General features: G+C 49.7%; 1 protein-coding gene across 4 annotated transcripts in view; it reads right to left on the bottom strand.

Moving 5' to 3' along the window:
* Positions 1 to 17,349, bottom strand: part of HLCS (holocarboxylase synthetase) — a 173,121-nt gene that overhangs the window by 6,368 nt on the left and 149,404 nt on the right. For all 4 annotated transcript variants that reach the window (XM_079766667.1, XM_079766666.1, XM_079766664.1 and 1 more), the window contains 4 exons: positions 6,746 to 6,813; positions 4,109 to 4,269; positions 2,770 to 2,884; positions 995 to 1,208 (listed from right to left, as the gene is read on the bottom strand). In XM_079766667.1, coding sequence (XP_079622793.1) covers positions 995 to 1,208; positions 2,770 to 2,884; positions 4,109 to 4,269; positions 6,746 to 6,813 — 558 coding nt within the window. The remainder of the gene's footprint in view (positions 1 to 994; positions 1,209 to 2,769; positions 2,885 to 4,108; positions 4,270 to 6,745; positions 6,814 to 17,349) is intronic.

The raw sequence follows: 17,349 nt of genomic DNA on the forward strand, positions 1-17,349 counted from the left end.
AAGAAGCGGAGTTGAAAAGTTCTCCATCTTTTAAATATTTTCCAAATGTGTAGAATTTTAAGTTTTAAAAGTACATAATTCCCCTCCCCCAACACTTTTCTTTTGAAGAATTTCAAACTTATAGAAAAGTTGGAAAAATAATACAATGAATCTCATACTCTCCCTTTACTTAAATTCACATCAACTGATCTCTCTCTCTCACACACACACACACACACACGCACACACACTTTTGGGGGCTGACAGTTAAAACAAGCTGAAATACCATGCCGCTTAGATACTTCATCCTGTGTCTCCTACGAATGAGAATGCGCCTGCAAAACCCTAACAGCTCTCTCCCTCCGGAAACTCCCCGCGCTGCACTAACTAGCCTAACACCCTGCGAGCTCGCATCTCTGTCTCCTTACCGTCCTCGGAGGCCCTTTCCTCCCAGCCAGAATCTAATTAGGAAGCACGCGTTGCACTTAACTGCTGTGGTCTTTACTCTCAGAAAGCGCCCACCTGCCTAAGGCCCTGGCGTTTGGAAGGCAGAGGCCTGTGGGCGTCCACCAGGCTTCTCAAACTCCAGGGGCCTGAGAATCTCCTGGAGCCTTTGTGGGAGCACAAAGCTGGGCCCAGCCTTGGGGTTTCTGATGTAGGAGGTTGTCAGGGAGACTCAGGAATCGGTATTCCTCCCAAGTCCCCACAACCTGGGGAAGCTCGCTTTGAAAACCATTGTTAGCTAGAATGTTCCACAATTTACATTTGTCTGTTTCCTCACAATGAGATGCTGCGTAAACATGCCGGCAGGAAACCTCCCAGTGACGTGGTCCCTCCCAGTGCATCCCCGCGGGAGGCCCGGGAGGCCAGCGGGCCTGGGACTGGCGGCGCTGTCCAGGCGAGGCAGTGTCCACCCGGTTTCTCCATCAGAAGCTAGACCGACGGGTGCTTAGTGTCTCAGCTGAAGGGACTGAACTCCTGGCCTCATAAGGAATGAGGAGGCGCCAGCACTGACCTGTGTGCCCAGTACTTGTAATAAAGGGGGAGCACCCCGCTGGGCCCTGCGTCCTGAAAGGTGTCCATCAGGCTCTCCAGCGCCGTCACAGCTCTGGCGATGAGATAATCAGCTCTTAAGGGCGCCAGGTCCGCCCCGTGCTTCTTGTTGTATTCTGTGATGAGGTCGTTGATGCATATGGTGGGGTTACTGTTAGTCACGTTAAATCCACAGCCTGGTCAGAAACAAACAAAGAACTGAAAAACATGCACAGCTCAACCTGTTGATGGTGTCACCTGTTCCTTTCAATGCCTGGAAGGAGGCGCAGCGTTTACTGTCAGCTTCCTGCCTCCCTGTCCTCATCCGTGTGTACTTCGCTGCCCACTCACGGAGGGACATAGATATTTGAGCCCGTCTTTCTTTCCATTCTTCCTTCATTATCCTCATCCAGCCAGGACCATCCCCACCTTCCTGGCAATAAGACAGAAGGAATTAAGCCACTTCTGATTCAGTTAAACAGAAGCCAAGCGGGGGACAAAACTTCTCAGAGTTGCTTCTGAAACGGTACCTCGTGTGGTCCAGCCTAGACCTGCGCTCAGCACCGACAAGCTCTTGTTTCTCTTCCTACGTGAGTAACAGAACACATGCTTGAAAGGAAGCATTTTATTCAGGTCTTAAGGAGTAAACTGTGGATCAGAGATTTCAAAGCCTGGTGATGGAATAACCCTGGAACACATCTTTTAATGCTCTATCCTTGGACGACTTTAGTGCTAGGCTTAGCTGTTGGCGAGGGGCCAACCCCTTTCCAGTGGCTCTTAGCTGGCCGTCCAACCCAGGCTTCAGGAAGCCAAGTTACCAGCAGCGGGGCCTCAAAAGGCTTATCTCTGCTGCTACTTAACACCGCCATCTCTCCGGGAGCCACTAGTCTTCAGAGAAGCTGAACCCACGTTTTAAGCAGGGCCCTGAATCAACCTCACAGGGGCCCTCAATCAGCAACGAAACACTGCAAGACTAGCAGCAAGACAACCGTGTTCTCAGGGCCTCTGAGCACACGTCCCACGCGCTCCTCACACAGAGCAATGACATCTACACTAGCGCTGTCCTTCAGTCAATGTTCTGATCCACCCTCTGTGCAGTGAAGGCTTGATTGGCCTCAGCATGTTTTTTAAAAATATGTGCCCACTAAAAAACAAAGCAATATCATTTACATCTGGAAAACAAAAGTAACTCCAACAACAGAGCAGATTCTGCAGGGGTTCGCTGGCTCCTCATGTAGCTCTGCACACAATCCTCGAAGCACCCATGGAGTGTGGGCATGGAATTCAGTGTACACGACGCCGAAACTGCTGGGTCATATGCTAAATCTATTTTTACCTTTTTGAGGAACCTCAGCTCCATAGTGGCTTCATCAATTTGCATTCCCACCAACAGGGCACAAGAATTCCTTTTTCTGCACATCCTCGCCAACACTTGTCATTGCTTGTCTTTTTGATACAAGCCGTGCTAACAGGTGTGAGGTGTATCTCACCGTGGCTTACTTTCACCATTTCTAACTCGACAAGAAGCAGGAGTGTGGGCAGGTGTAAGAAAATGCGTTTGACATGATACCAATTTGGTTTCCAAGGCCACGGACAGGAAGGCTAATAAACCCCTTGAAGCACTTTCAACTAATCTGCCTGTTGTGCACACGTATTACATTCTATAACAATAACACAAGACTCAAAGAAAAAGTAATTCGTATGATAATTCACTCCCCAACACAGCCAAATGCAGGGGGAAAGGCTTTAAAAACTTACCAATAAGAATATAAAATGTTTCTCCCACAAGCGTCGAGTTAACCAGAACTCCACCCAGCTTCATGAGGTCACTGTAGTAAATGTCGTTGGGCCACTTCACCCGCAGGTTGATGTCCTAAAGGGAAGCCTGCATGTCAATGAAGCCGTCACAGACACCGGGGCCAGCTGAGCCTCCAGCTAAAAGTGAGAGGAACAGAAGAACGCCCTGGGAAGCAGGAGCCAGGGGCTCATCCCCTCTTCCTTTTCAGAATGACGACCACTCCTCTGGGACAAGCAGTGTTAAAGCCCCTCTCGGGGCTACGGAGAGAGACCTAAGGACATATTTGGCGTTAACTACATCATTCTTCCCACCCCATCACTGTTTATCGTCATAAACAACCCTTTCTGAAGATGCCTATCTGGTGAATGCAGTTCTTTATCTCAGCATCAACCACCATGGAGCAGCTACCGCGTGCTAGATGCAGGCGGGGTGGGGGGTGGGGGAATATTAGGCTCTCAGGGGTCAAGGAGCCGATGTGAGAAAGAGGGCCCTGGGCTAACCCACACCGTGGTGGCCTGCCGTGGGCCCAGGTCCTGCACGCGGTGACTGAGGGCGTGCCTGCAGCTCAGGAGGGCGGGCCGCTCTGTGTAAACGCGGGACCAGCCTCCTCCGAGAGCCATGCGCAGCACCGTGCCTCAGGACTTACTCCCATGAATGAGTCTAGCCTGACATAAGGAAGAGCTGCAGGTGGGGGGAGGCAGGGGACACCCCTTCTTTATGGCCACATGGAATTCTCCCTGGAAAACAGACAAGGGGGCCGATAGGTGGGGCAGGTAGCGGAGAGACGGCTTTTAGTCACTGTGGTACTCGCCCCCTTTTCCTTGTCTTCTTAGTCACTGACACCAAAGCACCAACAGGAAGGATGGAGCGGCACATCTGTCCCCACGGCTGGGGCAGCGTCCCAGACAAACCACACGCCGAACCTGCGCAAACGCAGCCCTAGGCCGCCCTGCTGAGCACAGGCCGGGTAACGAGGGTAGGAAATGAGAGGGATTTTCTGCCCTCTAAAACAAGCCTTTCCCCAGGAAACACAAACAGCATCCAGTCCAACCTGCTTCAATAAAAAACAAGTCTCGTCCTTCCTAGGCTGTGGCTGTTTGACAACAGCTCAGAGGGAACCCCGGGAGCAGCCCATCCTGGCGCCTAAAGCAGCTACAAATCCCACGGACGCTGCTGCCAACGTGGCAAAGAGCAGGCCAAGGCTCTACATGCAGCCATCACGCGAACACTTGCTGCACACACACCGAGCCGGCACCTGCACACAGGGTGGGGACGCCCAGGTGAGGCAGCCACACGTACCTGGTAGCCGGGGATGGACCGGACCGCCTCCACCACAGCCAGGGACATCAGGTGCTGGACGAACGGGATCCTCTGTCCCAGCGGGGACCTCAGTGGGACGGAGACCAGCAGCGTGGAAAGCGCGCATCCCACGGGGCTCAGCCACGCGTTCCCTCCTCGCCCTGGAAGACAGGCCCCACCGGGAAACTGGCCACTCACCACCTGAACAGACTCAGCCTCACAGGAAGGCCGTCCCACGTGAACACACCTGGGCTGGGGCAGGCGCTGGGTGCTCTGGGGTTAACTCAACCACAGAAGCTTCCCCAGATCTGAGGCTCTGCTGCTGAGCAAGTTCCAGTAATTAGCAGACTGGTCCGCCTCTGTGCGCACATCATCTGTGCTTTGATGATTCAAAGTCTTCCCGTGTCAGAACATCACTCACAGTCTAACTCTCACCATACGGCGATGCCGGCGAGAGACAGGACGGATGGCATCTAGATCACCCAGGGGAGGCCCTGGGTCTATGCTGGGGCAGGGGAGGCCCTGGGTCTATGCTGGGGCAGGGGGGTCTATGCTGGGGCAGGGGGGGTCTATGCTGGGGCAGGGGAGGCCCTGGGTCTATGCTGGGGCAGGGGAGGCCCTGGGTCTATGCTGGGGCAGGGGGGTCTATGCTGGGCAGGGGGGTCTATGCTGGGGCAGGGGGGTCTATGCTGGGGCAGGGGGGTCTATGCTGGGGCAGGGGGGTCTATGCTGGGGCAGGGGGGTCTATGCTGGGCAGGGGGGTCTATGCTGGGGCAGGGGGGTCTATGCTGGGGCAGGGGAGGCCCTGGGTCTATGCTGGGGCAGGGGAGGCCCTGGGTCTATGCTGGGGCAGGGGAGGCCCTGGGTCTATGCTGGGGCAGGGGAGGCCCTGGGTCTATGCTGGGGCAGGGGGGTCTATGCTGGGCAGGGGGGTCTATGCTGGGGCAGGGGGGTCTATGCTGGGGCAGGGGGGTCTATGCTGGGGCAGGGGGGTCTATGCTGGGGCAGGGGGGTCTATGCTGGGGCAGGGGGGTCTATGCTGGGGCAGGGGGGTCTATGCTGGGGCAGGGGGGGTCTATGCTGGGGCAGGGGGGGTCTAGGCTGGGGCAGGGGAGGCCCTGGGTCTATGCTGGGAGGGGAGGCCCTGGACAACAACCCTCTTTAGAACTGATTCCTACTGTGGTGAGGGTCACACCACCCTGTGACTATTTGAAAACCCCCAGAGCTGGAAACTTCACACGGGAGACTGGGTGGCATGTGGAATATATCTCACTGTTATTTTAAAAAAAGGAAGCTGAACTTAAAAGGTGATCCCTGATGTTAACTCTCTGAGTTATTTTTCTTAAAACAGAAGTCAGGAGAAAAATAATCAAAATGGGAGATATAGCTAATCCAAGTTTTTCTGTCTTTTTAAAAACCACCATACTGCCGAAACCGGTTTGGCTCAGTGGATAGAGCGTCAGCCTGCGGACTGAAGGGTCCCAGGTTCGATTCCGGTCAAGGGCATGTACCTTGGTTGCAGGCACATCCCCAGTAGGGGGTGTGCAGGAGGCAGCTGATCGATGTTGCTCTCTCATCTATGTTTCTAACTCTATCTCTCTCCCTTCCTCTCTGTAAAAAATCAATAAAAAAATAAATTAAAAAAAAAAAAAGAAGTGCAGCCATTTAAATAAATAAATAAATAAAATAAAAACCACCATACTGAGTCCCATGGCTTTTAGTAAAATGAAATGTTTTTCTCTTTATGTTCAAAAGAAATGTGTAAGCCGTGGCCTGGTGGCTCAGTGGGTTGAAGTGTTGTCCCACACACCAGAAGATTTCAGGTTCGATCCCCAGTTGGGGCACGTAGAAGAGGCAACTGATCCGTGTTTCTCTCTCTGTCTGTCTGTCTCTCTCTAAAAATCAATAAAAACATATTCTCGGGAGAGGATTAGGAAATGTTTAAGAGAAAGAAACAGAAGCTGATTCCTTATTTCTTTGCTCCTTCTGAGAAAGGCGCCAGAGCCTGAGGGTTAAAGCACAGGTGGGTCAGCCGGGCGCTGGCCGGGCTGTCGAGGGGCCGGGGCCGGTGCCTCCTGCAGGACACTGACCACGGAATCTGCTCTCGGCCAGACACAATGAGCTCTGGGAGGAGGCGGCTCCGGCCTCCGAGGGTCACAGGTGGGGAAGCTCTGTGCAGCCCTCTGCTTCTCTGCGGGCACTTGGTGAATGGGCGAGGCTCCATGCAAATCCCAGTGCCAGCTGGGGCAGGGGCTGGCAGATGCCAGGCCCCTCCGTGCGGCTCTCAGTATAGGCACAGACGGCCCCTCTACAGCACAGTGCTGAGTCACAACCGCAATGCCCAGAACGTGGCAGAGGGAGAATTCACAAGATGTCAGAGCCATCACAGCAGTCAGGTGGTTACTACACACCTCCGTCTGAGAGAATGCTTTAACTCTACTCAGGCTCCATCTTCTGATCAACCCCCTCTCCTCATTCAGCTGCAGGGTGGGCGGGGGCGGGAGGGGTGAAAACAAATGACTTCTAAGTGGAGTCACCTTGAGGATCAGCACACTCAATCAGTGGGCTCTCTTGGCCACGAGAGTCACCGATTTTAGAAAACAGACACAACAGAAACGATAACAAACGATGACTGACCTTTGCCCTGTGTTTGGCGGACTGCGATGGCTATTAAACCCATTTCCTGCGGCGTCTCAAACATCAACCTGCAAATGGTGGGAAAGACTGGTCAGCCAGAACGGGAACACGGGCAGGGGATCCTCCGGCGCAGACAAGATGGGGAACCTGTGTACACTCATGGGTGACAGTGTGGGTAAGGAGGGCCACCTTCCGGCTTCCCTGGGTTGCACCCCATTCCCAGCCTCCGGGAAGACCGAGGAGGCAGGCATGCGTACCACCTGAGCTGCGACCCAGTTTAAGACGCTGTTAGACTGCATTTCTTGGGAATATCCCATCGAGTTCTTTCTGGTGTGCTGTCCCCTCTTCGAGTGACAACTAACAATTCCTGACATTTGTTTCTACTTACAGTGCGTTTCTGCTCGAACCCTAGAACATAATCATAACAGAAGTTTCTGATTATTCAGAAAACCAATATGGTGGCAATAAAGCCGTTTAAAAGATACACTCTCCCCTGAGAACTAATTATGCTTTAACTATAGTAAATAAATCTACACCTTCTGAGAACAAGGGAGAACCTTGGATCACTTTTGGCCTGAGTTCTGCTTTTAAACTGGTTTCACTTAAAAGAATACAAACTTCCCTTCAGGGGGTAGGTAGGAAAGCGCACTGTATCTCCAGCAAACGGGGCAACAGTCACTTTTTTTCTGAAAGGCAAGGGGGGGACCCTCATTCTGCGAATTTCCTCCCAACTCTGTCCTCCACGTGCTAGCCCGCGTTAGGACGGCGTTCTCTGGCTCCCAGGAGCGGCTGGCCAGGTGCTGTGTGGGTACAGTTCATGGTAGGACTCGTAAACAAAGCAGAGATCAGGTTCGCCCGCTTGGCAGGGCCGCTGCTGGGGCCTCTTTGAAATACTTTTTGGAGGGAAGCGGCCGGGGCACGGAGGAGGGAGAGACGGTATTTTGCATAAACATAAAGTTTCTCCTAATAGTTTCCAGGGTTCCATAGCGCCCCTGGCCGAGGAGAAGGGTGCAGGAAGCCCACGCTTCGAGCAGCTCTTCCTCCTCTCCTGCGGCTCCAGCACCGAGTGGAAGGTTACAAGTGGGAAGAGGAGAACACTTCAGAGCACAGAAAAACAGCCCTGGGCCTCCGTGCGCCCCTGGCCCGCAGAGCTGTGCCCCGGGGTGTGCAGGCCCAGAGACCCCTTTACAGCTGAAAGAGCCCGGCCAGTGGGGTAGGGGGCGTCGGGTAGGGGCGGGCCGGGCCCCAGGCACAGGGCATTCCCAGCAAGCAGGCCGCCCGCCGCCCACAGCCCAGGCCCCTTCCATCTCCCATGAAATACAGCTCCTGAGGTATTTCTCTTGGACGCCATGAATAGCCCATTGAGATCACGGGGCCCAGACAAGAAAGCGTCCTTTTCTTGTGTTGGGCCAGCGGACAGGCCTGAGAAGGGAGCTTTGTCCCCGGGGGAGGGAGATAGTCTTCCAGGCCCCGCTGCGCCCCAGAGGGCCCTGCAGTCCCTCACCTGGGCCAGGAGGGGAGGGGTGATTTAGCACCTTGTGCACAGACGGCGGGCGCCCTCCAGGCCAGGCAATCTAGGATGTTCTTTAAACAGACCTTAGACAGCCATGCGCTACAGCCAATGACGGTGATGGTGGAACTGGGGGCAGGCGGGTATTCAGAAACCAAACACAGACTTCTAGAACAAAGAGAAATGATTAAGGGAACATATGCACTGAACTGCTGGAGGCTTGGCAGCAGTTAACAGGGCATATTGATGAGAAGACGGGTCTGTGCGCTGAAGGCCAAGAGGAAACTGCGAGGAGGGAGACAAGCGGGGAAGGGGCAACACTGAACCGGAGACAACTGGAGGCCGCCGGATTTATTTGTGCATCTGAGATAACTCTGGGGCCAACCCGCACGGCCACAGGCAACAAAGGAGCATTTATGAACCTTGTAGCTTGTGCATCTCTCCAAATGAAGTCGCTGGAGTCTGCTTTAGCAGCAAGGAGGCACCAGAAACGCACTTCCATCCTGACTCGATGTTCTCACAAAGGGAAACAGAAGAGGAAAAAGGAGGGGGCTCCGTAATGATGACCGCCTTGCCTCTGTGCATTTTCTTCCTGTTGGCAAAGGCTACGGAGGAAAAGGCTCTGTGAGTGGCAGCCGAGGGCATGCACTGGAGAACCACCCAGGCATGCAAGGGAAGTGTCCCGAGGTCTGAAACATCCGGCCCATAAGAGTCCCCTGCAAACAGGCAGTGTCCTGGCCACGTAGGTTCCTAAGGGCAGCACGGCACCTGCTGGGTGCTCTGCCCATGGGAACGTATGAATTCCATGAGGTCGTTGGAATAAAACGTCAATAACTAAGACAACCTAGAAGACAGGCCAGGACGCATTAGGGAAAATTCTGAAGGAATAAAAATTTAAATTCAGACCCAGTCAATCCACTTTGGGGATATGAACCAAGGAAATAGTCCACATTCACCACAGTGCTACCAGTAAAAATCAGTAAAAACCTCAGGATCCAGCAGGGAATGGTTACGCTACTGTCGTATATGAAGTCAGTGGAATAATTTGTAGTCATTAAAAATCATCATGAGGAGGCTGTGACAATAGACAAATGCAATAGCATGTTAAATTACAAAAGCAGGACACCAAAACTACATATACTTTCATTCCAACTACGTAAGATTCATAGAAAGGGAAGCAGTGAGATTTGGTAAAACTCTTTTATTTTTAAAATTTCCTTTAACGTGATTAGCTACCTTTACAATTATTTTGAAAAGTTTTTTGGGGAAAGCAGGGTTTTTATGTTCAGACATAATATCTGTAATTAACTACTCATAAATACTTCTAAGACAGGACTAAGAGAGCTGCTTTAAAAGTAGGTAAGTCAGTAAGTTCCCTGTAGCCCTCTGTTGTTATAACCAATGAGGAAGAGCTTGTCTGACAGCAATAATGAGAGAAATGCTCGCAGCCAGTCTTTCTTACGCAGTGAGAGCCTTAAACATGTTCTGCCTTCAGACGCGGTGAGCGTGCTCCTCAGCCTGAAGCCTCGGAGCGCTCAGCCCGGGAGGAAGAAGACTTTGGGGCATAACCGCTCATCGCAGCGTTCCGCCGTGAAAATCAGAAATGTGCCAGCAGCCCGCGACAGAGGAGCCAAAGGCCCCGAGCCCCACAGGGAGCCCCTTCACCAGCGGAGAGGCCACACACAGCGCGGCTTCCATCATGTTTGGGACGTACTCCTCACGATGTTCGGAAATGTAACCAAGTATCAGCTGTGGTCATTTTAAGGAGTGTAATTATTTGAAAACTATGGATAAGCACAAAGCAGAAAATAAGCCATCCATAGAAGTCCTTTTTGAAAATTGACCACCCAGAGATTACACGGATCATAAGGAAGACATTCAAATCATCGGATATAACCCTGACTTTACCTTCCGGAGCTACCCACGGATGCCATCTCCTCTTCTTACTAAAAGTATGTATTCTTTCAGACATTTTCCCCATTGAGAGAGCACGCATTGGTATATTTTACAAGATACATTTCTGACAACTGGAAAAGTTCCTTACTTGAGGCCTTACAATGACGTTGACACAGTGACGGACATTCCTGCTACGTTAGTAACTAAGAAGGAAGGCTCGGCAGCAGCAGCACGGTCCCATCTGTGCGGCTGTGTTCCTGGGTGCGCCGACAGAAGAATCCAGGGCACCTCGAGCGCCGGCATCTCCAGGACGTGGAGGCACAATCCTGTTATGAGTCCAACATCTTTTGTGTTGTTCTATGTAATCTCTGGGAGGTAGTATTTCAAGTGGCTTTCATTTTCTTCTATTTTTCTGAATTTTCCAATATTCCTACACTTGGGAGTACATTCATTTTATAACCAGGAAATGTGCTATAAAAGAGTTACGTAAACCCAGCTTTCCTTCAAGTAGGTTACGCAGGCATCCGCCAGCTCACTAGTTGGTGAGTAATCTCCTTTCCGAGAGGTCAGACTCACAATGCCAAGGCCAGCAGCTGCCGAGCTGTTACGGGCTCCCTGCACGCATCCTCCCGTAGCTCACACGACATCCGTGCTGCCACGCCTGTCCCTTGCACTGATGCCTGGTGGAGCACGTGGCCCGTGCAGAGGTGGCAGGCTCAGTCCCGGTTCCAGTCCCTGGGCAGCGCCTCTGGGCGGGGGAGACGACTTGCACACAGCGGCCGGCATCCTATTTTAGCCTTTGTGAGCATATGGCCTCTGCTGCAAACAGCCAACCCTGAGCACCCAGCCCCAAAGCAGCTGCACATAATATGTAAATGCGCAAGTGTGGTGGTGCTCAGGGAAACTACGCAGACACAGAAATTTCCATTTCATACATGTTCATGTGTCACAATACAGCATTTAAAGAAGTTCCTAGACTTTATTTTTTGAGGTTTAAGTTTATAGAAAACCAGCAGAATGTACCGAGTTCTCTTCCCATACACCCCCTCAAAACCCCCCCCTCAGTTTCCCTATAAACACCTCATCTTAGTGAGGGACTTTGCCCCCCCTGGTTAAGGTGCTGTGTGCCAGGTTTTTGCACTGTGAAGTTACTGTTTTCCATTGTGATTAAGAAATACTTCTGGAAAGATAAAGATGTTCCTCATAAAATTTAATCTCCTAGTTTTGTATCTGTGGACGAGTCTTGCTTGACTCGATTATTTATTTGATGGCTGACCAACAGTCATTTTCTGATGCCATCACTTATTTCATATCTGCTTGTCGGGACACGACTGTGCGGCTTTTCCTTCTCCCCACTTACTTATCCTTCTACTTATTTATTTCAATCAGAACGGACTTGGGAATTCTCACTCAATAGGCTATAGACTTTATGATCATTATTCATTTGGAAGCTCAACTGCCCCAGATTCGGCCAGTGGACGCTGCCTCAAGCTGGCTGCTCCTCCTGAGGCCCTGTCACCTTCCACGTTTCCTTCCTTCCTGGCGGAAGAGGCTCCGGGCTCCCCTTGCACTTTCTCAGCCCCAGCCCTGGAATCAGCCATTTATGCAAAGAGGTTTGGCTCCATTTCGTGCAGAGTGATATTTATAAAACAAATCTGAGTGCCGGGAAAGAGCTAAAAAATGAGTGTGTTTTTTACCTCCCTCCCGCCCTTCCATAGACCCATCCATCTACCTTAAAACCCATGAGTTCACTGAAAACCCCAATTATAATCCAACATGAGGTTCACTCTACCTCCTTTCTGTATTTGTACTTCCTTCTCCAATGCTGAGAAATCTGGCTCACATTATCTCAGATGTATTTACTTATTTGCTCAACACTGTAATACACAGAGAGTGGTTTCAGAACTGCTGACCCATGCTACTGTGAAAAACAAACTTACTAACTAGGGTTCAATATTTATGCACAGTCCTTTTTGTCCTTAGCCTGAGGGGATACGGTAAATATTATGTTTAGAAGTTCCTGGCGCTTGTTCCTTTTCCTTTCACTTTAGTGTGGTTATGTTCTTCATGAGAATTAAGGTTAGGCTTAAGTGTACTCTGTATTCCATTACAGGGTCTCCGCTCCCATCTTGCTTCTCTTCTATTTTTAACTCGGTCCAAGGGTCAGACCTGTACCCAGAAGCACACTCTGAGGAGCGGCAGGTCCCCACCCACCCCTTCCACCTAGATCTCCCTTTCCTCGACTCTCCGTAAATAACAACTCAACTCATCTCACTAGTTGCTGGTTTATTCGTCCCGTGTTTCTTTCTGCACAAATGAACAGACACATGTGTGTTTTCTTATTTGCCTTTCTTCCTTAGAGAAAGTTACCATTTGTAGATACTTCTTTGCTTTTTGTGTCGTCCCCCTCCCCCCCCCACACACTTACTTTAACCTGGAAACTATGACTTACTCTAAGTTAATAGTCTTCCTCATTCTTTTCTACAGCTGAGTGGTAACCCACTGTGTGCATGTAGCATAGCTATTCAACTCCTCCCGATGTATCTGATCAGCATTTAGGCGGTGTCCGAAATGACAGGACAGTGAATCCCTTGTTCACATGTATTCTGTGTTGTTGCAGGCGTCTCTTCAGGGTGAATTCTCAAAGTGGACTGCCGAGTCAGAAGGAAAACGCCTACGTAGCTTTGTTAGGTATTGCCAGACCCCTCCATTACTAATGCACCAGCGTGGAGAGGACACGCATTTCCAGAGCCTGGGCAACACAGGGTGATGTCATACTGCTTAGCTTTTGCCAATTTGGTATGTGAGAAACGGTATTTCAGTGTAGTTGTACTTTGCCTTTCTCTTGTATGTGAGGTTTTCAAATGTTTAATGTATGTGTGTGTGTATAGTGTGAATTACCTATTCATGTCTTTCACCTATTTTTAACAGTTCCTTATATTTAGGTACTATTAGGGCTTTAATCTGTGTTGTCTTACAATATTTCCTTCCAGTTTGTTGTTTACCTTTTGATTATGTATGGTGTTTTGTACCATAGAAACTTTTTTATTTTTTATGTTTCTGTAGTCAAATGTATCGATCTCTTTTTAATGCCTCTCGTTTGTGTGTCCTCCTAGCCTTTCCCCATGCCCATGTGATACGGGAATTCATCCACTTGTTTCCAGCCTTACAGGGCTGCACTTTGGAAATTTGGATCCCTGACCCATTTGGTGTTTACTCTCAGGTCTGGGGAAAGGGAGGGATCTGGTTTTCCTAAATGTCTTTCAAATTGTCCCAGAACCATTTGCTAGAAAGTCTGCCTTTGGCGTAGGAATGTGAATGCCATCTTTATTGACACTAAATTTCTATACACGCGCAGGGCTGTTTCCGGGCTTCCTATTCCTTTCTGCCGGTCTCACTCATCCCTGTGCCAGCACCGCACTGCTGTAAGGGCGGAGGCTTCAGTGTGTTTCAAATCTAGCAAAGCTCGTGCCACCTCATGGCTTTTCCTTTTCAGTGTCTTCCTGGCTCTTCCTACATATTCATTTTTCCAAATGAACTTTGGCATCTACTTGTCTAGCTTAATGGTAAAAAAACACTTAATGATATTTTGTTACAAAGATATTAAATTTGTGAGCTATCTGGGAAGAACTGACATCCTTGTGAGGTAGAGCTGTCCCATCTATGAACAAGGGCTGTCTTATGTTTGTTCAAGGTAACTTTTGTGTCTTTCAGACACGTTTTAAAGTTATCTCCTGTAAAGTTTTACATATTTTTTGTTAAATTCATTCTTAGGTATTTTATCTTATTTGTTGCTATTGTAAACACATACCCTAATAGCCTTTGCTGGTTATTGTATGTGTATATGAAGACTATTGATTAATATGCTAATTTTATATCATGCTCCCTTACTAATCCCTTTATTGCGAGAATGAGAAGATCATTGATTCTCTAAAGGTTCCCCAGGTATAACATCGTATCATCTGCAAATGGATCAAGTTTTTCTCCCTTTTCAATCATGCCTCAAGCTGACTCCTCCTGTCTACTTGGATTGGCTAATCCCTTCAGAGCAATGTGAAGTACAAGTGGGGATAGTGGGCATCCTTGCCTTTCTTCCTATCTTAATAGATCCTTACTTCTTCGGGTTTTCCCACGAAATAAAATGTTACCTTTAGGACACATACACAATCTTATTAAGAAAATACCCATTAGTTCCCATTTTTAAATGTATTTATCAAAATGTTGAATTTTATAAAATGTTTTTCAGCATCCCTCTCCCTCCCTGACACACACACACACACACACACACACACACACACACACCACTCTTGACTACTATATGACAGTGAGTACACCAGCCAACACTCACTTTAAGATTTCTCCAAGGCCTTGTGAACTAATTAATTGATCGATAAACCATGGATCTTCAAGTACAGGCAAAGGATGGGATCTCCAGGTACTCAGAAAGCACCACAAGGTTTTGGACTGCATATAACCCAAATGGTTCCATTTACGGAGCATCCAGCCACGTGCCAGGCCCTTGGTATGAGCGATTTTCTCACTGAAACACACTGGCGACTCTTGTGATGGCCACTGCCCTGTGATCTCATTTTATTGATGAGAAAGTGGGGGCCAGAGCCTGGTGAGGTCCCAGCACAGGGAAGCAGCGTTGCCTGGCTCTGAGGCCCACTCCCCGAGTCACTATCAAAGAATCTCTTCCTTTATCAAAACAAAATGTGCAGGTAGACATGCCACCAATCTCTTATAATGCATTTTTCCAGTTGTGTTAAGTTTGACGGTTCTGCGGATTCTACGTTTTCTGGAAAGTTATGAAAACATAGGCCCAAAGAGTAAAATCAATATGGGGTTTTTGTATTTTTTAAGAACTGAAATAAGAGTCATCTTAAGTTTTTAAAAACTAGACAGCACACTTGCACCCAAGTTCATTAGCCGGGTCTTTTTGCATGTGTAGGTGTTTTCCCTGCTCTCTACATGCTTTTGCTTCAAATACACCCAACTTCCCTCACCCAATTTGCATCAAGTACTACTGTACACAGTTTCCTTCCCTACAGCGCTCAGAGGCTGCTGAAACGCCTCGGCAGACAAAGCAACGTGAAGGTAATGAATTTCTTCCTCTAGAAAGGGGAGCCCACACCCACCATTCAGGCCCTCACCGGGCCCGTTTTCCGCCCAGTGCCGCGGAAGAATGCCCTGCCCTGCCAGCTGGCCTCAAAACCACTGCTTCTTTCACCAGCTCGCTGCCCTGGATGTCACCCTTCCTGCTTCCCCGCGTGGCGCAGACCTCAGACCTGCTCGGAGCCTTCCCCGGCCCCGCCCTGCCAGCGATCAGCAGCCTGCCAGAGCTTGTTGGACCAGAAAGCTTAGCACCAGCTTAACTCTTCACTCAGTGGGACAAGGGGCCTTTCTTTCACACAGGGCTTGGCTCCATGATCTGCTGGGTTTATGGCCCCCATGACTAAACCTGGTTCAGAATCCAATTCTATCACAGATTTTCGTTCAAATGGTCATTTTCCAATCACCCCTTCCCAACTCCATTTTCTGCCTGCCCTGCTGCCCCGTGGGGGTGGCCTGTGGTGGGGCTCCGTGCTGGCAGGACATGCATCCTGCTCCCTTACCGAGTTCTTTTGTTTCACTTCATTTTACCCGGGCACGCTACCATGTCACTGCAGATGGAGGTGGTTTTACTTCTGTTTCAATGTGTGTGCCTCTAATTGACTTCTCTTGTCTACTGGAAAGGGCAGGTATCTCTGATGATGTGCAATAGAGGTGGAGTGGGCATCCTGGTCTTTGTGGAAATGCTCAAGATGTCTCCATTAAGTGAGACGCTGGCTTCAGGACTCAGTGGATCTCCCAACACTGGACCCGTCTCTACCCTCACTCATTCTCCAGGGCTCTGGGAAGTACTGTTTCCTCTCGGGCCCCTTCAGGCCCAGGATGGGAAGGCGGAGATCCCCTCTGTGGCTGGTCTTGGAGACTCCTCCAACCCATGTAGGGTCCTGCCACCCTGCCCTCACCTCCGTAGCTTTCCCTTCATCTCAGGTGGATGCTGTTGTGGGCCTGGTGACTGCAGCCGCCGGCCACGTGCCCAGTCCAGGATCCTCGCCCTGTTGCAACAGGACACTTGTGAGTGGAGATGACCTTGAGCACAGATGAAAAGGCAGCTTTTTCTGGGGCTTCCTGAAACATTTCTCTCCCGGGGTCTTTGTCTTTATCCTGCCTTTTCCTGCCCCTTTAAAAAGAAAGTTCTTCCCATTTGTTAATTTTTGAGCGTTTTTATTGCCCTTTTATTTTGCTTGACATTTTATAATCAATCTTCTGTATATGTTTATATACGCTTTTCTGTTTAAATTTTGTTTTAAATCTAAAAAACATAGCACCATACCGCCAAAGGTGTCAGGAAACACGCTCAAATAAGGACAGGCTCCGCAGGCTGCTCTGCCAACAAAATGCCAGTAAAATCTGAAACCCGGTTCAGACACACTGGGAGTGTTCCAAAATTTAAAACTTAAAGAACCTCTTTATTCCAGTAAATCAGCTTCCCTGTGAATACCATCGAAATCCCGTTTTAATGAGGGAGGGAATATCAGAGGAAGGGGTGGAGAAGGAAGGGATTTAGACGAGTACAAAATTTAATTTAAAAACTATTATGAGAAGTTGAATTTCTCCCTCCCCCAACCCAATACATAAATCTTTTCCTTGGGTTTTCTTTGTTTCATTTTTCTTTTTAAAAAAATTTTAAAGGCATCCTGAACCATCTCAAACAATGATAGAGCAAGTCATGCGGGGGGGTAGTTTTTAATAACAAACATTTATACCCTGGATTCCTATTCACTGAAATGCCATGTCAGCTACAGGGGAGAATGCAAACAAGTTCTACGGAAAGTTCTATCCTCACCGAACGTGAACAAACAAGGAGAGAAGACGCCGACAGAAGGATGACTAGCAGCACCAAGCCAAGGGGCCACTTCAGGCTCAGGGCAATGACGGGTCAGAGTTCAGGGGAGGCAGCTCCCTCCACGTGAGGGCTGGTTAAGGCACAGCAAACCCTACACTACATTTAACAACCTGAACACATGTGAATTGCTAATTTCAGCTACAGAGAGCATGGCATTCAGCCGCGTTTCAGAGCGGGAACGTATCGGGGCCAAGAATGCGGAACCAAGCCGGGAGCAGGGACTGCTCAGGTTTTTCGGTTGGC

This window comes from Cnephaeus nilssonii, assembly GCF_951640355.1.
Source record: "Cnephaeus nilssonii genome assembly, chromosome: 3".
NCBI lineage: Eukaryota > Metazoa > Chordata > Mammalia > Chiroptera > Vespertilionidae > Cnephaeus > Cnephaeus nilssonii.